Source organism: Polyodon spathula, chromosome 27 (genome assembly GCF_017654505.1).
Source record: "Polyodon spathula isolate WHYD16114869_AA chromosome 27, ASM1765450v1, whole genome shotgun sequence".
NCBI lineage: Eukaryota > Metazoa > Chordata > Actinopteri > Acipenseriformes > Polyodontidae > Polyodon > Polyodon spathula.
The window spans coordinates 2094268-2114432 of NC_054560.1; the positions used below are offsets into that span (position 1 = coordinate 2094268).

General features: G+C 42.1%; 1 protein-coding gene across 1 annotated transcript; it reads right to left on the reverse strand.

The window, feature by feature from the left end:
• Positions 1 to 7607: 7607 nt before the first annotated feature.
• LOC121301636 (ras-related protein Rab-3A) lies at positions 7608 to 19688 on the reverse strand. The gene is made up of 5 exons (XM_041231195.1): positions 19607 to 19688; positions 11614 to 11841; positions 9973 to 10091; positions 8826 to 8950; positions 7608 to 8055 (listed from the first exon to the last, which is right to left on the reverse strand). Exons 2-5 carry the CDS (start codon positions 11839 to 11841, stop codon positions 7865 to 7867), a joined length of 663 nt encoding a protein of 220 aa, XP_041087129.1. The 5' UTR covers positions 19607 to 19688; the 3' UTR covers positions 7608 to 7864.
• Between the last annotated feature and the right edge of the window lie 477 nt (positions 19689 to 20165).

The window sequence follows — 20165 nt, forward strand, 5'->3', positions numbered from 1 at the left end:
TCGTGGGTGCAGCGATCTGGAAGTAGGTGCTGGTAATGCACAGTCCTCGTGGGCGCAGCGCTCTGGAAGTAGGTGCTGGTAATGCACAGTCCTCGTGGGCGCAGAGCTGTGGAAGTAGGTGCTGGTAATGCAGTGCTCGTGGGTGCAGTGCTCTGGAAGTAGGTGCTGGTAATGCAGTGCTCGTGGGTGCAGAGCTCTGGAAGTAGGTGCTGGTAATGCAGTGCTCGTGGGTGCAGAGCTCTGGTAGTAGGTGCTGGTAATGCACAGTCCTCGTGGGCGCAGAGCTCTGGAAGTAGGTGCTTGTAATGCACAGTCCTCGTGGGCGCAGAGCTGTGGAAGTAGGTGCTGGTAATGCAGTGCTCGTGGGCGCAGTGCTCTGGAAGTAGGTGCTGGTAATGCAGTGCTCGTGGGTGCAGCGCTCTGGAAGTAGGTGCTGGTAATGCAGTGCTCGTGGGCGCAGTGCTCTGGAAGTAGGTGCTGGTAATGCAGTGCTCGTGGGTGCAGAGCTCTGGTAGTAGGTGCTGGTAATGCACAGTCCTCGTGGGCGCAGAGCTCTGGAAGTAGGTGCTGGTAATGCACAGTGCTCGTGGGCGCAGTGCTCTGGAAGTAGGTGCTGGTAATGCAGTGCTTGTGGGTGCAGCGCTCTGGAAGTAGGTGCTGGTAATACAGTGCTCGTGGGTGCAGTGCTCTGGAAGTGCAGTGCTTGTGGGTGCAGTGCTCTGGAAGTAGGTGCAGGTAACGCAGTGCTCGTGGCTGCAGAGCTCTGGTAGTAGGTGCTGGTAATGCAATGCTTGTGGGTGCAGCGCTCTGGATGTAGGTGCTGGTAATGCAGTGCTCGTGGGCGCAGTGCTCTGGAAGTAGGTGCTGGTAATGCAGTGCTCGTGGGTGCAGAGCTCTGGAAGTAGGTGCTGGTAATGCAGTGCTCGTGGGTGCAGAGCTCTGGAAGTAGGTGCTGGTAATGCAGTGCTCGTGGGTGCAGAGCTCTGGAAGTAGGTGCTGGTAATGCAGTGCTCGTGGGTGCAGAGCTCTGGAAGTAGGTGCTGGTAATGCAATGCTCGTGGGTGCAGAGCTCTGGAAGTAGGTGCTGGTAATGCAGTGCTCGTGGGTGCAGAGCTCTGGAAGTAGGTGCTGGTAATGCAGTGCTCGTGGGCGCAGTGCTCTGGAAGTAGGTGCTGGTAATGCAGTGCTCGTGGGCGCAGTGTTCTGGAAGTAGGTGCTGGTAATGCACAGTCCTCGTGGGTGCAGAGCTCTGGAAGTAGGTGCTGGTAATGCACAGTCCTCGTGGGTGCAGAGCTCTGGAAGTAGGTGCTGGTAATGCAGTGCTCGTGGGTGCAGAGCTCTGGAAGTAGGTGCTGGTAGTGCAGTGCTCGTGGGTGCAGAGCTCTAGTAGTATGTGCTGGTAATGCACAGTCCTCGTGGGCGCAGAGCTCTGGAAGTAGGTGCTGGTAATGCAGTGCTCGTGGGTGCAGTGCTCTGGAAGTGCAGTCCTTGTGGGTGCAGTGCTCTGGAAGTAGGTGCTGGTAACGCAGTGCTCGTGGGTGCAGTGCTCTGGTAGTAGGTGCTGGTAATGCAGTGCTCGTGGGTGCAGTGCTCTGGAAGTAGGTGCTGGTAATGCAGTGCTCGTGGGTGCAGAGCTCTGGAAGTAGTGCTCTGGCAGAGCTCTGGAAGTAGGTGCTGGTAATGCAGTGCTCGTGGGTGCAGTGCTCTGGAAGTGCAGTCCTTGTGGGTGCAGTGCTCTGGAAGTAGGTGCTGGTAATGCAGTGCTCGTGGGTGCAGAGCTCTGGAAGTAGGTGCTGGTAATGCAGTGCTCGTGGGTGCAGAGCTCTGGAAGTAGGTGCTGGTAATGCAGTGCTCGTGGGTGCAGAGCTCTGGTAGTAGGTGCTGGTAATGCACAGTCCTTGTGGGCGCAGAGCTCTGGTAGTAGGTGCTGGTAATGCACAGTCCTCGTGGGCGCAGAGCTGTGGAAGTAGGTACTGGTAATGCAGTGCTTGTGGGTGCAGCGCTCTGGAAGTAGGTGCTGGTAATACAGTGCTCGTGGCTGCAGTGCTCTGGAAGTCGGTGCTGGTAATGCAGTGTTTGTGGGTGCAGTGCTCTGGATGTAGGTGGTGGTAACGCAGTGCTCGTGGGTGCAGAGCTCTGGTAGTAGGTGCTTGTAATGCAATGCTCGTGGGTGCAGCGCTCTGGAAGTAGGTGCTGGTAATGCAGTGCTCGTGGGTGCAGAGCTCTGGAAGTAGGTGCTGGTAATGCAGTGCTCGTGGGTGCAGAGCTCTGGAAGTAGGTGCTGGTAATGCAGTGCTCGTGGGTGCAGAGCTCTGGAAGTAGGTGCTGGTAATGCAGTGCTCGTGGGTGCAGAGCTCTGGAAGTAGGTGCTGGTAATGCAGTGCTCGTGGGCGCAGTGCTCTGGAAGTAGGTGCTGGTAATGCAGTGCTCGTGGGTGCAGAGCTCTGGAAGTAGGTGCTGGTAATGCAGTGCTCGTGGGTGCAGAGCTCTGGAAGTAGGTGCTGGTAATGCAGTGCTCGTGGGTGCAGAGCTCTGGAAGTAGGTGCTGGTAATGCAGTGCTCGTGGGTGCAGAGCTCTGGAAGTAGGTGCTGGTAATGCAGTGCTCGTGGGTGCAGAGCTCTGGAAGTAGGTGCTGGTAATGCAGTGCTCGTGGGTGCAGAGCTCTGGAAGTAGGTGCTGGTAATGCAGTGCTCGTGGGTGCAGAGCTCTGGAAGTAGGTGCTGGTAATGCAGTGCTCGTGGGTGCAGAGCTCTGGAAGTAGGTGCTGGTAATGCAGTGCTCGTGGGTGCAGAGCTCTGGAAGTAGGTGCTGGTAATGCAGTGCTCGTGGGTGCAGAGCTCTGGAAGTAGGTGCTGGTAATGCAGTGCTCGTGGGTGCAGAGCTCTGGAAGTAGGTGCTGGTAATGCAGTGCTCGTGGGTGCAGAGCTCTGGAAGTAGGTGCTGGTAATGCAGTGCTCGTGGGTGCAGAGCTCTGGAAGTAGGTGCTGGTAATGCAGTGCTCGTGGGTGCAGAGCTCTGGAAGTAGGTGCTGGTAATGCACAGTCCTCGTGGGTGCAGAGCTCTGGAAGTAGGTGCTGGTAATGCAGTGCTCGTGGGTGCAGAGCTCTGGAAGTAGGTGCTGGTAATGCAGTCCTCGTGGGTGCAGAGCTCTGGACGTAGGTGCTGGTAATGCAGTGCTCGTGGGTGCAGAGCTCTGGAAGTAGGTGCTGGTAATGCAGTGCTCGTGGGTGTAGAGCTCTGGAAGTAGGTGCTGGTAGTGCAGTGCTCGTGGGTGCAGTGCTCTGGAAGTAGGTGCTGGTAATGCACAGTCCTCGTGGGCGCAGAGCTGTGGAAGTAGGTGCTGGTAATGCAGTCCTCGTGAGCAGAGCTCTGGAAGTAGGTGCTGGTAATGCAGTGCTCGTGGGTGCAGAGCTCTGGAAGTAGGTGCTGGTAATGCAGTGCTCGTGGGTGCAGAGCTCTGGAAGTAGGTGCTGGTAATGCAGTGCTCGTGGGTGCAGAGCTCTGGAAGTAGGTGCTGGTAATGCACAGTGCTCGTGGGTGCAGAGCTCTGGAAGTAGGTGCTGGTAATGCACAGTCCTCGTGGGCGCAGAGCTGTGGAAGTAGGTGCTGGTAATGCAGTGCTCGTGGGTGCAGAGCTCTGGAAGTAGGTGCTGGTAATGCAGTGCTCGTGGGTGCAGAGCTCTGGAAGTAGGTGCTGGTAATGCAGTGCTCGTGGGTGCAGTGCTCTGGAAGTAGGTGCTGGTAATGCAGTGCGTCTGCAGAAGTAGGTGCTGGTAATGCAGTGCTCGTGGGTGCAGAGCTCTGGTAGTAGGTGCTGGTAATGCAGTGCTCATGGGTGCAGCGCTCTGGTAATCTTTAGCCATTGTCATTCATTGAGCTATATCTCATGATCTGAGCCCGATATTTTTTGTATGTTTAGACATTGTTAGTATGTACAGATTATGACTAGTATCTTTGATTAAACCACATATTATTCAGATAGTACTCCTAATCTTAAATGTCCATAGTTTTGTATATTTTAGTTATGTTTAATGTTAATAGTGAAGATTTCTCTGAATGTTTCTACCAATCTCTCCCTGCAGTACACTCTTTGTATTGGCCATTCATGCCAGACACACACAATTTAAATAGCTGGACAGGTTATTCAATTCACTAACAGTAGTTTAGTTTGGTTAGTGTGTTACTGGTTTAACCTGCAAGAATATTTTAAGCTTCTGTCTATGTAAATTTGAATTATACATTCAGCAATTTTGTAAAAAAATAAAAAATTAAAAAATTATATATATATATATATATATATATATATATATATATATATATATATATATATATAGCAGTAATAGTTTGAATGTAGAAGAAACTCCAGCTATTAAGCTTTTTTTGGTATTTTTATTTCGTTTTCACAACATGTACAGCAAATTAGGAAATGTTCACAATCTAACATTTTTGACACTTCTTTTTATTTTAGTTTTGTACAGTTATTTGAGTAAACTACTGCATAATACAAGTTAACGAACTTGTCTCTTATTCCCACATAAATTATAACAAAATCCATGTAAACCAATAAAACAGGACTTTGCAGCTCTGCCTAAAGATATGATTCAAAACCTGAAACAAACAAGCAACACCTCAAAAAGCTGGGGGTGATCCACTAACACATCCTCTCCACAGGAAACACAGACCCGAACTCTTACTGGGGAGTGCAAGACTGCAACTTAGCAGCCAGGAACCTAGCAATTATATGCAATTCTCACACAAGTAATATTGTATCTGGTGTCTATATAATACTGTTGCTATGGAGACAGTCTGTTGCTATGGAGACCTTTATTCCAGCTCCAAAGCCAATTGGAGCTTATTCACAAATAATGTTATTATTCACCACACAATCGTATTGCTAAAGATGGTGCAGTCGAGAAAGCTTCATCAGTGTCAGAGTATATTTATTCAGAAAGCCAGACATAGAAACGTTAATAAAAGCTGAACTGGGCCTGCTCGGCACTCCCTGGACACTTTATTAGGAATTCTTGGGGCGACCCTCCAACATGAAAATATGCACCTGGTTTGTCATTTATTCATTTTCCACCCTGAAATGTCTTAATGTCACGCTGCCTACAATTTCAGAATATTTTAAGTAATATTAATTCATATTTGAGGTAATTGTAGGATGGGTTGCTCATTGTATGTATCTGAAGATTACCCATAACTTCTCAATCACAATTCTAAAGTACAAATTATAAAGTACAAGAAACTGTAATCAATAGAGCAGCATTTATGGCTAGTGCTTTCACTGGTGGACTGTGTATATTTCAATAACATGCAAGGGGAATTCACATAAAGAAACTGTTTGTCGAAATAGTTGTATGCCTACTATGGTGGCCAGACAGTTTTACAACAAAAAATAAATACCTAAAAATCACTGAGGAACCCTAAAACGTTTTCAACCCACGCACTGTCCAAGCTACCATCAAACAACCTGGTTGTATATTGCTTTATTAATTAAATATGAAAGAGTCATTCACAAGCAGGTCTAGATGCAAAAAGAAACGGTTACAAGCCTGGGGAAAGGTACAGCATAATTCACACAGGGGGACAGAGGCTAATTCTATTTACAATTTGTATTTACAAAAGGAAGACAGATAGAGCGCCTGGGGAGAGAGATTATCACAGCACATGAAGAATGAGGAGGGAAATGTCAGGCAGCTAGTGAGACCCACAGAAAACTAGTCAAATTCCTCCTCTATCCGACAGTCAGTATTCTGACATGATCAGGTTATCATCTGACACTATTTAGAAAATATGTATCCTTCTGAAATATCTGTTCTTTTACAGTTCAGGATAAAAAGCCAAACCAATGCCTTGGTTAATGAGCTAATTGTTTTATTAGACAAACATTAACTAAGATGTGATTCAAGCTAAGCTTGCATTAACTGCAGAGGGCTTGTTATCATTCAGTACCCATGTCGGACTGTAATATATAAACTGGAAAACTATGGCAGGTCATAAAGGAGCAGTGATTTTAGAATCTTAAAACAGGACTTTAGAATCTTAAAACTCCCAAACCAACAAACCAGACCAGTCCTAAAAATGCATTTTAAGACACATTAATGCCCTCTGGAGCAGTCCTTAGATAATTGGCCTTGTCTTTAAAAAAAAAAAAAAAAAAAAAAAAGGTATTTGCATATTATTGCTTTGATAACTTTGATAAGCCACAGCACTTGAAAAAGCCAACAGCATTCTGGAAACTTTGTTTAATTCATTCAAACTGTTGTTAAATAAGAGTTCAAGTTAATATTTCTCATTCCCTAGGGACACTTACGGTTTGGCTTATTAATCCCAACAGATGCTTTGAAAAAAGAAATTCAAGGTGTCAGAAACATGCATAGAAAGCCTGTAAGTGGAGATACTGATGAAGTCTGGCCTGTAAGGGGAACTAAAGGTTTTGAAAAACAACTTGATACTGTTCCACGCCACTGCCAGCAATGGATAATGCGTGTCAAACGCCCATCATGCAATGGCAGGAATGCAGCTAGAAAACTATTGATAGGCCTCCTAAACTGAGTTCAGCAATGCATTCAGGCTAACGGGTCTATCAAAGCACTGCAAGACAATAAAACACACAAAACAAACCATTCATTAATAACAAATAACAGCAAGTGGCTTCAAAGGTCATTTGAATTGCTTTTTTCTTCCACGGCTATTTCATGGTGCTCGCGGTCGTTCTGAATGGCTCTGCTGAGCATTGTTCTCTATATCTGCCTTCCCCTGGCTTTGAGATGCTTTTGTCTGGAGAATCCTAAGTGGCAGGAGTGAACAGATGACCTGGTACCATTCAAATTATGTGATTGTTCAACCTGTCAGTCCCACTGCTCTCTCTCTCTCGCTCTCTCTTCCTATAAATCTAAAGAAGGTGGAGCCAGGTGAAAAGTCGCATTGTCACATGATTGAAATGGAAAGAGGATGGTTGTTCAGTCCCAGCACTTTGAGAAACAGAACTTGAGAATGATTGAAAACACCATAGCATAGCAATGTAAAACTGACGCTGCTCGCTTTACATGAGATCATGGTTCTGAATACTGGTGCTGAGTGGTCATGTATTTTTGTTGTTGTTTTTGTATGCTAGTCTGCTGTTACATTATAAGGCGACAGGAGCCATCTGCACTGGTCAAAGTCATAAAACACGCACATATAAAATTATTAAAACAATTAATTTCTAAGAAAAAATATTGATCTCAGCAGTTATGAAAATGCAGACAACATTTCCACATTCTGTTTTAGCTGATGGGCCACACTATGCAGTGTCTTAAGTTTCGTGTTTGTGTAATGCTTCTGTGGATCAGTATTGGTGACAGAGGTAAACCACACTAAGCACTGTTCTCCACGACGCAGAATAGACCATTAAATTACCCTTAGATTGTCCACCACCAATAAACTTCCATACTATAATGAAAAGTAAAGTCTGTCTTGAACCTAGATTAGGTTTTTTAAAAACAAATGTAGGCCTCGATATATATATATATATATATATATATATATATATATATATATATATATATATATATATATATATATATATATATATATAATATATAATATATATATATAGATATTCATATTTTATTAATATATACGTCCCCTATATACATTTTTGAGGTCTTAAAAGAATCCACTACGACAATGGAATAATTTTTCATAGAATATACTGGGAGGATACTGTAGGCTTGCTATGTAATCCTGTGGAATATTGGAACATTGGCTACATACAGAAGGTCCCATTGGCTATTACTACTGAGTGTGTGTGTGTGTGTATTCTATGTTGTTCCTTCCTGATGGTTGTGGTATTTGGGGCAGGAGGAGATGGGGTCTCTAGCAGGCACAGTCCTGGTGTGGTGGTGGGGCCTGTTCGGTGAGCTGGGGTCCTGGTTTAACTCCGGTGACGGCAGGGTCTGCAGCGTCCAAGCTCTCTGACATCTTCTCACAGATAATGTCGACAAGCCTCTCGAACGTCTGCTTCACGTTAATATTGTCCTTTGCGCTGGCTTCGAAAAACTCAAATCCTAAAAGCAAGGCCACAAAAACACATTCACGGAGCCGCACAGAGTGATCTCAACACAGACAGATCTTAACTAGGGCTTTCACAGATTTAACATGCAGCAATATCCACCAAACACTTTCCATTCAATTTAAATACAAAGAAATCAACACTTTTATTAATACAAAACAAAATGGGAAACGCCAAACCTTTCTTGTGCCTTTGACGAGAGGTCTTATCATGAATATATTGTGAATCAAAACAGTTGTATCAGTGTGCAGCTCTGCTTAATGCTGCTTAATGAGAACTCCTAAAAGAATAAAATCTAAATACACAAAACACACACTAGAACCTCTCTTACAATGTTGCATGCACAAATGCATATCATCAAAGATTACAAGGGTTTTTCAACTTGGTCCTTTTAAGGAGCGCACGTCGCGTACCATAATGGTATTACTTAGTGTGACATAATTTAAGATGTACTATCTATTTATAATCTTGACTATTAATGTAATTGTATTATACGTTTCCTAAACTTTGAAACTCTACATTACTTGTTAAGTTAACTTTTGCTTTCCTGTAGTGTAATAGGGGTGAAACCTGACAATTAACTAGTTTCATTATGTTTCCATGAAGAGCTCACAAGAAGTATTTGAATCCGCAAGTTGAGTGATTAATTTGTGTCTTTTGTGCTCTTCTAGGGAAAAAACACCCAAACCAAAGAACCTTATCTGTTAATGAATGAATGTAATATTTGTAGGCATTAATCCAGCTCCTGGCAGTGTTGATACATACCAAGGCTCTCAGACAGCTGCCTGCCCCGCTCTGCCATCACCACACGCTCATCTTCCATATCACACTTATTACCAACCAGCAGGACCTGAGCATTGTCCCACGAGTATGTCTTTATCTGTGTGGACCTGCGAACACAAACAACAGCCACGAAACTAAATGCACTGTACAAAATGAATGGGATGGAGAAGACTTGACTTGAAAATGATCTTGGGGTTACAGTGGACTCCCGCATATGTGGTGAGGCAATTAAAAAGGCACACAGAATGTTAGGGTACACTGTCTAAAGTGTGGAGTCTAGGGATGCAATGCTAAGACTATAATGCCCCAGTTAGATACCACCTAGAATACTGTGTCCAGTTTTGATCACCTCACTGCAAAAAAAGACACTGTGAAGTGTGACAGAGATCGAATGATTCTTGGTGTTAGATTCTTGGTGCTGTGTAAAGGGAACGGAGTATCCTGGACTGAATGGCCCAACAGTTAATTCCCAGGGTAAGGCCAAAGTCGGCCATCTAGAAAGGGGACGGAGCTACAGACACTAAATCAATGACACGGACAGGAAACGGCGTGGCATCCGCGGATTGGAGGAGCGGATGCGCTCATTAATCAAGGGGTCATTGTTGACGGTATTTAAGGGGACGTAGTGATGTCATCTGTTCCTTTGTGAATGGTTAAAACTAGTAACTAAAAGAGAACTGAGCTGTGAAAATCGAGAGTGTTTGTTTTGTCGTTATTAAATACTGTTTGTTGTTATTTTGACAGCCAACATGATCCGGAGCTGTCGCCAAAGGCCAGCACTAAACCCGGATCAACAGCACTGCACTTTGTTTTCACTAAAGAACTGTATTCACCACGAGCACTAGAGCACTAGAGCACTTATTATAAGCAATAAACGCCGCTGTATTGCTTTATTAACATTAGTATTATTTACTGTTGTTTTGCCATCAGGCCACTGGATTTAAAAACCGTTAAACAACATTGCACCTGGATTATAATTGTCTGCCTGTTCATTAATCCGTTTTTAGACAGAAGGAGGTGTGCATCTCACTGGACAGAAACATGAAGGAGGCGTGCACCTCAAGGTACAGAAACATGAAGGAGGCGTGGACCTCACTGTATAGAAACATGAAGGAGGTGTGATACATACCAGTCCTGCACTGCATTGAAAGACTCCTCGTTTGTGATGTCGTACATTAGAATGAAGCCCATGGCTCCTCTGTAATACGCTGTTGTGATGGTCCTGTACCTCTCCTGGCCAGCAGTATCCTAGAAATACAGGAATAAACAGCTTTCACTGTCTGAAACAGAAAACTGGACATGACTTGTTTTTATTTTTCTGCGTGTAAGAATAGGCATTTCAGAGAGCCAGCCTATTCAATAGAGCAGGGTCTCCTGAGTGCTTCTATTCCTATTCAATAGAGTAGGGTCTCCTGAGTGCTTCTATTCCTATTCAATAGAGCAGGGTCTCCTGAGTGCTTCTATTCCTATTCAATAGAGCAGGGCCTCCTGAGTGCTTCTTATCCTATTCAATAGAGCAGGGTCTCCTGAGTGCTTCTATTCCTATTCAATAGAGCAGGGTCTCCTGAGTGCTTCTCATCCTATTCAATAGAGCAGGGTCTCCTGAGTGCTTCTCATCCTATTCAATAGAGCAGGGTCTCCTGAGTGCTTCTCATCCTATTCAATAGAGCAGGGTCTCCTGAGTGCTTCTATTCCTATTCAATAGAGCAGGGCCTCCTGAGTGCTTCTCATCCTATTCAATAGAGCAGGGTCTCCTGAGTGCTTCTCATCCTATTCAATAGAGCATGGTCTCCTGAGTGCTTCTCATCCTATTCAATAGAGCAGGGTCTCCTGAGTGCTTCTCATCCTATTCAATAGAGCAGGGTCTCCTGAGTGCTTCTCATCCTATTCAATAGAGCAGGGTCTCCTGAGTGCTTCTATTCCTATTCAATAGAGCAGGGCCTCCTGAGTGCTTCTCATCCTATTCAATAGAGCAGGGTCTCCTGAGTGCTTCTCATCCTATTCAATAGAGCAAGGTCTCCTGAGGTCTTGTCAGCCTCCAGTACTGCACTGTAATCTGCTCCATGGCCTCTATTTACAGCCCTTTCAGTGTTCACACTGGCAGCCTCCCAGCTCCTCCACGACAGATTGAGTTACTCAGTAACCTATAACAAATGCTCAGCTGCTAACAGACCTTATCTCACAGACAATGAAATGGCCTTCCAAAAACAACCATGTCTATACTACAGTAACAGTCCAGCCATAACTAATGGTTTTTGACTAATGGTTTAGTAGTTTTCAATGTATAAATGTCTTTTAGAATTATTGTACAAATGAATTCCAGTTTACCCCATCCAATTGCTTATTAAATATCTAGGTTTAGACAAACGCCCCTTTAACAAAATGTTGTCACTGTTATTAAATATGCCGCACTGAACCTATTGAATTACAGTTGTCTTTTTGCAAAGGCACCTTGTACTAAATTAAGCCAACATGGGAAGCAGTGGATTGGTTATTGACAAGAAAGAACCGAGTGAAAGGGTGGGACAATTTTACCCTCCAGATGACCCAGGTAGTGCAGAGTTTCCTTTAACCCTAGTGCAGTATCAGATATCATGTTTTAAAATGCAAATAAATGTTTGCTAAAATATGTGTTTCTTTCAAAACTGCACATTTTAGACGTAGGACTGGATGTGCATGGCAGAGGAAAGTATTTTGTTAACTAAAAGGACTTTTTTATTTAAAAAAAAAAAAAAAAAAAAACACAAATCAAAGCTCTAGACTGCCTCACCCAGATCTGCAATTTTATGCGCTTCTCGTTCCTGTAGATGGTTTTCACTTTGAAGTCGATGCCCACTGTGCTGACGAAGGCTGGCGTGAAAGAGTCGTCTGCGTAGCGGAACAGGAAGGAGGTCTTGCCCACGCTGCTGTTCCCAATGATCAGGATCTTAAACATGTAATCAAAGTTCTGATCGGAGGACTCCTTCTGCCCATATCGTGCATCTGTAGCTGAAGCCATCTGCAACGAAACAAGAGACGCTCCTGCAATCAGCTTCTCTATTGCACAACACTGGGGTTTCATTACTGTTGTTAAAAATGGGCCCTCTTTCAAAGAAACCCAGAGATCCCGTTCAGAATTCAATAATAGCAACATCCCCTGTTTCAGCTGGGAATACACAATTAGAGCTACTGAAGGGCATACAGAGGCTTTGAACAATAATCAAATGACGTTATATTACCAATAATATATTAAGTCTTTACAGAGAGAGAGAGAGAGAGAGAGAGAGAGAGAGAGAGAGAGAGAGAGAGAGAGAGAGAGACAGAGAGAGAGAATTATTGGTACTATAGTTACAACATGATTTATGATTATCAATTATTACTTTATCACCCAACTCAAATCCACGTTCTGATACTCTCAATGCTACAGGATAGCCTTACCAAGTTCCGTTCCCTGGATTTATAGAATGGTTGATCCAACAGTGATGACACTTGGTTGGGACATTCTTATATAAATATTTATATAACTCTCAGAACACAGAAGAACGTCTGTGAGTACGTTACAACACTGCCACTGTTTCCCAGCAGGTCAAACCCTTTAAATATCACTGCAAAGGGCAAAGTGGTGACAGTAAACAGTGACTTTATGCATTATATATTTAACGTAAGGAAAGTTTATTTTTCTGTTAAACGTGCTCCTGGCTATAATGTTCTGCCGCCTGGCTATGCAGAATTCCTGGGGAGAACCCTAACTAGAGTGCTCTGCAGTGTTGAGTGGAGTTCTCTTTCCTATACTACTAGAGCACTTTGTTGTCTTTCCTAGAATTACCTTCCTAACAGTTATAATGTTTAAATATGATTTTGTAGTCAAAACTCACAAGGTAACAACAACATATTTTCATATAATAATATAAATGTAATAAATGGAAGTTTGCAGCAAAGGTTTTTCTTTAAAAAAAAGTCACTTTTTGACCTTTATGTCAAGTCCCAACAGGATCGACATAAACTTTTTTTTATGGCACTGAAATCAATAACAAACCTAATTTGTTAGTCTGGAATGAAATATCCTGCAGCTACCCAAAACCATGGAAGATATAAATACCAGCTGCTATTGGAGCAGGGCAGCATAACATTCACAGATTATTGATTTCCACTGATAAAGGGCAGTACGCGTGTCCTCAGTACCTCCACACAGACTGAGCATCACTATGGGCAGAATCTACACACAGTCTGAGCATCACTATGGGCAGAATCTACACACAGTCTGAGCATCACTATGGGCAGAATCTACACACACACTGAGCATCACTACAGGCAGTATCTACACACACACTGAGCATCACTACAGGCAGTATCTGCACACACACTGAGCATCACTACAGGCAGTATCTGCACACACACTGAGCATCACTACAGGCAGTATCTACACACACACTGAGCATCACTACAGGCAGTATCTGCACACACACTGAGCATCACTACAGGCAGCATCTGCACACACACTGAGCATCACTACAGGCAGTATCTGCACACACACTGAGCATCACTACAGGCAGTATCTACACACACACTGAGCATCACTACAGGCAGTATCTGCACACACACTGAGCATCACTACAGGCAGTATCTGCACACACACTGAGCATCACTACAGGCAGTATCTACACACACACTGAGCATCACTACAGGCAGTATCTGCACACACACTGAGCATCACTACAGGCAGTATCTACACACACACTGAGCATCATACAGGCAGTATCTGCACACACACTGAGCATCACTACAGGCAGTATCTACACACACACTGAGCATCACTACAGGCAGTATCTGCACACACACTGAGCATCACTACAGGCAGTATCTACACACACACTGAGCATCACTACAGGCAGTATCTGCACACACACTGAGCATCACTACAGGCAGTATCTGCACACACACTGAGCATCACTACAGGCAGTATCTGCACACACACTGAGCATCACTACAGGCAGTATCTGCACACACACTGAGCATCACTACAGGCAGTATCTACACACACACTGAGCATCACTACAGGCAGTATCTGCACACACACTGAGCATCACTACAGGCAGTATCTGCACACACACTGAGCATCACTACAGGCAGTATCTGCACACACACTGAGCATCACTACAGGCAGTATCTGCACACACACTGAGCATCACTACAGGCAGTATCTGCACACACACTGAGCATCACTACAGGCAGTATCTACACACACACTGAGCATCACCACAGGCAGTATCTGCACACACACTGAGCATCACTACAGGCAGTATCTGCACACACACTGAGCATCACTACAGGCAGTATCTACACACACACTGAGCATCACTACAGGCAGTATCTGCACACACACTGAGCATCACTACAGGCAGTATCTGCACTGCGCATCACTACGGGCAGTTTGCTGTTTCCTGCTGGTTTTACCTGAGGAATTTTACTTTATTTTACTGTAATATGGTATAAATTATTTCCAGCTAATTCAAAATAAGGTATTGCAATATTTGCTAACAGTTTAAAAGAATATTCAAAGATATTTGATCTTAGCACCAAGATAATTATGTAAAAGAGAAATTATATTGAATAGCTAATCAACCAAGGTACACAACAACCGGAAAACATGGCTTGAATAAAGATACAAACATTTCTTTGAAATCTGGGACAATCATATTCTAAAGACTGAAAGATTCATATAAAAGCATTTAAACCTCATATTTCCTATGCTGGTCTGAATATTTGAGTTTGACAGATTAGAATTTTTAAATGTTAGTATATTGGATTTTTTCTTACAAACAAATATTACAAATTTTACCAATCTGGCCACTTTATTAGGTCCCATCTACCCAATTAGATTTATCCTCGTCCTGAATTAGATTCCTATAGCACTATAAAGCTGTGGGAGCAGCACAGTTGCAAAAAGTCTACCAGAAATGGAGAGAGATCTAACGGTGCTGGAAAGAGGCATGCTAGTGGGTGCAGGTGGAGCAGGTGACACAGCAACAAGGGCAGTCCTATTGGATCAGCTGCTCCAAGAGCCACCAGATTAGATCAGCAATGACAAAGGCAAAGGCAAGAGAGACAGCTGTGGCTGCAAACAGTGACGGACAGAGGGGAAAGAAACAAGCCTGAACTCTTAATGACTGAATGGCTCTCCAGCAACATGGGGAGTTGATCTCTTGTGTCAAGGCTGTGGTCAGTGCAAACAGTCAGTGGCCCAAACTAATATTAGGGACAGATCCTAATAAAGTGACCAGACATGTTTTTGCCAGTTTGATCTTTATTTTAGTGTAGTGGTTTTCAAACTTTTTTAAAAAACTGCACCCCCTCTGTCTGGAGGTTTCAGCTCAAGTACCCCTTCACAATTTTCGTTCTACTGAATGGTGCCACAGTTGCAATAAAAGGCAAAATAGTCTTGATTAACATATTTAAAAATCTCCCCCATTATGTAATACAGAATTTATGTCATAACAGTTTGGGACTGACAAACTGCTGGCTTAGAACAGAATACCAAACAATAATTCTTGTTGTAGAATGCACAGAATCAAAAGACAATATTTGGAAATCTCTTTGGTAACTGTTAATCAACCATATTTGCTTTCTATTCGGCAAAGTTATTATAAATGATCCGACATAGTCTGCACTGTAATCACGTTACCATTTGCTTCAGCATAACCGTGTGTGACATTTTAAATGTTTACAACATCAAAAACATTAACCTTCAGATAAGACTATAACAATTAATAATGATCATTTTTATGTTGGCTTTAATGAAAAAGTTTATCCAAAGGGACTCGGTAGACCCTTTTGTGTTTTCTTCCTTCGTTTTTCTTTTGCAAGACAGAATTATCTGGATACTCTCTCAAACACTGAACTAAACCAATTCAACCAGCCACTATTGCTGTTTCTAAAATGTAACCTTGCCTAAATAAAACAAAAAAACGTCAAAAGTATGTGATTAGTAAAACGAAGCATTTGTACACAGAAAGATTTTTGCTTCACTGATTAGTATTCAATTATAAGACAAGTTTAAAACTGTAAAGTTCATGACCTCTCCATGGGCAATATCGCCAGGCGCCTGCTTCACCCACCCTAACATCAGAGTGGAATTCCGCTCAGTCGAAGTCACGCATGAGTACAGGTGGATGATCATTGTGAAACTACACTATACTTACCTTTGAGCTGCTAAACAAAAATGAAATATTTATGCACAGTGGTTTAGAGATAATATACAATACCATTAAAAAAAAAAAAAAATTCAAGATCATTATTTTCTTCAATGTTCATTTTTTTATTTTTGCATTTCCGAGTTGTCCTGCATACCCCCTTGACCCCTGCTTTAGTGTATAGTTGCAGCTCTACATAGAAGATTTGAAATGTCTGTAAGGAACATTTGTGATGACTTCATAGGGCAGTTTATATCCTGATGCACCAGAATCGCACATTATTATCTAGTAATCCTTTTAGAAATGTGACCTGATTTTACATGAACAGAAAGCCAGGAAACACTATTAAAAACATCCCGCTGATTCCTTTTGTAATATAACTCCAGTACAGTCGGCCTGCAATACAGGCTGACATCGTTAACACAAACCTCTAGATTCAGCATTGTGTCGTCTGGTAATACAACAGCACTGAATATATTTTGGTAGCAGTAAATTGTAGAGAAAATCCTAGCCGAGTGTTATACATTTTCTATCTATGCCCCCAAAAAGGGAAATATGTCCGTCTGACCCCCCAAAACCAGACAGAATCCAAGCCCTTTGCAGTTTATTTCAATTGTTTTAGACTTTAAATGCACAAAAATAACTACCCAAAAAAAAAAAAAAAAAAAAACCTTACATTGTAAAGTACATCAATACCAAAATGTGTTTATAATCTGTTACATAAGATTTAATTCCTTAACATTTGACAGTGTACCGTTTAGTCTTTCATTTTGGATGAGAATGTTATCATTAACACTTCATTTTCACCCTTAGTTTTTAACTTACCTGTCTCCCAAGTTAAAGAAATCAGACAAGCCAGTACTGTAAGGTTGGCCTTGTCTAACAAGAAACCCCAGTGTTTATTTGCTTCTTACAGCTCTCACAGCTGACCGGAGATAGGGTGCGGTAGGATGGTTGTTAGGGGTGTTCTTTTTTTATATTAGAGAGCGTTTTTGTATTTTGTATATTGTCTTTTTATATTCGTTAGTTCATAGAAATATGTTACTTTTTATAAAGCCCATTTTAACTAAATCAAGAATCATGAATCAAGAATCTCAAAATGAAAAAAAAAGTTAAATTAATAATTTGCATAATCCTTTTAATTTACGATCCACTTTTTTTATTTAGTGTCATAAACCAATGTCCTCTCAGTTTACAATTTCCTCTCAATGTACAATTTCCTACCGGACCCTAGAGGACAAAGGCCAGCACTGCAGGTGTCTGCTTAAGATTACAAGGTTCTTGGCCAGTAGGGGCCACTATAGCACCCTGCCAGTTTTGCCTCCCTAACCCAGCAAAGACCAGCAATTTGGCACACCCAGGACACAATCCTGCATTTCCCTGACTGCATGACTCACTCTGCACACAAACATACTCATGCCTTTGAAATTTTGTTAGTATTTCTAATATCTGTGCTTAATAAGAATACTTTAATTTGTGCATTAACAGAATACTGGAGAATCTGGGAAAAAAGCTATATATGACTAATATTTATATTTGCACATTTTGACAAAATTAGAAAATTTTGAAAAACCCTAAAACACTAACGCATCTGAGACTCGTTCAGGAAAAACCTGATGGTCAAATAAATTTCTAAATAGCCTCAGATTGAGAAAAAAATATTTCACCAAACCCCAGTCCAACTCAGCTCAGCAGTGAATCTGCAAAGCGGGCAGGTCCTGCTGACTAACTCAATGTCTGTATCGTTTCAATGAAACCAGCTATAGCCACAGATACTGCAGGGGTGCCCGGCTCTGTTTCTGTAAATCTAAATGTGGAGTATGGTAGCGTCTAACTGACAACAGTATACCGGACAAGAGTCTTGCTTCCTAATCCCAACATTCTGGGTTCACATTTCAGATCTGAAGCCTACATCCCACTGTACACATTCTTAGAATGAAATCCCAAAACTCACACCTTCCAAGAAATACCACTCTACAGATATTAAAGGCAATCAAGCAGAGCTGTGAAAAGTTTAGTTTGTTGGCATATGCTTTTCAGGAAACATTCTGAAAAAAACAGGTACCCCAAATATCTATCTGTTAGCAATGCATAGAAAGAGTAGCTTCATTTGAACCCCAAAATGCAATTCTGACTACCACTGATGAAAGATTAGATATCCCCCTGGCATTTTATAGTAGTGAAGGAAATGTGGGGTCCCGCTGCACTTGTAAGAATGACCTTGTGACAGAAGCTTTCTCATTAAAACCGTCTGCGTGTTGTAAATGCTAGCAATATTATATTATGGGATGCCAAGATGGGTCATCTTTGTCAGATTGTAGATTCATTTTGATATAACAATCAACACACAATACTAAAATATACAGTGTATGAATCACACACGACTATGTGAGTTGCAAAATGTAGGTGTTTTTAAAAATCCGCCTCTCGAATCCAAAGCGACACTGCCTAACCCAGACTACGGTACGCAATTGCTAATGCACGAAATATAGCCGCAGTTAAAGCGAATGCGCTGTTATGAAAAGGATGACCAAAACTACCAATATTAAACAAATGCACCCATTTCACAATGCCAATCAAATTGGAATGACGTGTTTTAACAAAATAAAAATAAAAAAACGGACCGATGCCAGCGCACCCATATATCAGCGTACAACATGAGCATCGTACAGTAACACTAGCCATACCCTGACGAATGGTAGAGAAAGGGCTGCATGCTTCACTGGATGAGGGTACAAATGACTGTCCGTGCTGGGAGGCTTGAATGGAGACAGACGGGCTAAGGCTATTAAATCACCGACAGAATGATCACCCTTCTATTGTTCGCGTTATATCTATCTAAGAATGAAACCTTAAACATTCCCTCTGTAACAGTAAACCGGAAAAAAGACCTATTCACAATGCACTATAGGCTACATCCAGTGGAGCGGCCCGAAGACAAGCTAAATATTACATTACATAGAATGTATACCCTTAGATAGATTCTCTCTCTCTCTCTCTCTCTCTCTCTCTCTCTCTCTCTCTCTCTCTCTCTCTCTCTATATATATATATATATATATATATATATATATATATATATATATACAAACACTATAATAATAATAATAATACTTAGTTGTATTTTAATTAAACATTGTATCAGGTTTAAGAAAATTTAACGTCCGGATAATGTGAAGAGACATGATATGTACTGCTATAATATTAGCCGTAGTTGTACGGTAATGTATACATGTTTTTAAATGAATTCTGTTACAGAAAGGGTGATGACTTGATAAAAAAAAAAAAAAAAAAAAAAAAAAAACTCGACATTTTTCAATTACCACTGATCCTGCAACCCTGCCATTTTATCCTACACAATGCAAAACATATATCATTCTCGTAGCATTCAGAAAAATAAACATTTCATCTCTATTTAGCATCCTATGTCAAATGAAGGTTATTTGTCCTTTTTTTAGTAAAACAACCATTTCTTTCTAAAGCTCATACTGAGATGAATAAAGGTAATATGGATCATCTCGCAAGATGATGGATAAATACATGGATACATATACATAGGTATATATCATTATTTGTAATATTATTTGAACGCTTACCCTATATTTGTATTGCAGCTCCTATTGCACCAATGCAGCAGTTGGTCTTGCACCTGGAGAAACACAACGTCATTTGATTGACAGCTGCAGACTAAGAGGCGGTGTTCTTGGTGAGAGGAGTTGATTGACACCGCAGAGCCCCAATGGAGACGCGATATTATCATAGATCGTAAAATATTCAAGACGCACAAGACCGCACGTCATCTATTATTCATAAGCTGCCAGCTGAGCTGTCAATAATTAACGAGAAAAATAGTAATAGAAATTTTGACTAGAATTACTCGGCCTGACTGACAGTTAGGTTTAATACAACACAACAACCATGCTGGCACGGTTTGTAGGGGTACGTATCTGGAAACGTCATCATTATTCTTGAGCCGTTATATCACACCTTATTTAACGCAAATGTTAGCTTTTATGGAATTGATGCACTACTTGTGTTATTGTAATTTAAAGGACCATATGTATATTACCAGGGCGGGTAACTAACTGCTGAGCAGGTTAAATGTGATTTAAAAACAAAACAACTGCCTAATAACAACTAATATTTTCAAACTCA

Bases quoted from the DNA above. Each gene is read 5' to 3' on its own strand.
- LOC121301636 (XM_041231195.1), bottom strand. From the start codon at position 11,841: ATGGCTTCAGCTACAGATGCACGATATGGGCAGAAGGAGTCCTCCGAT. The intron at 8,951-9,972 runs GTATGTATCACA...TTGTGTTCGCAG, and splicing joins TTCAATGCAGTGCAGGACTG to GTCCACACAGATAAAGACAT. The intron at 8,056-8,825 runs GTATGTATCAAC...CCTTGCTTTTAG, and splicing joins GCAGCTGTCTGAGAGCCTTG to GATTTGAGTTTTTCGAAGCC.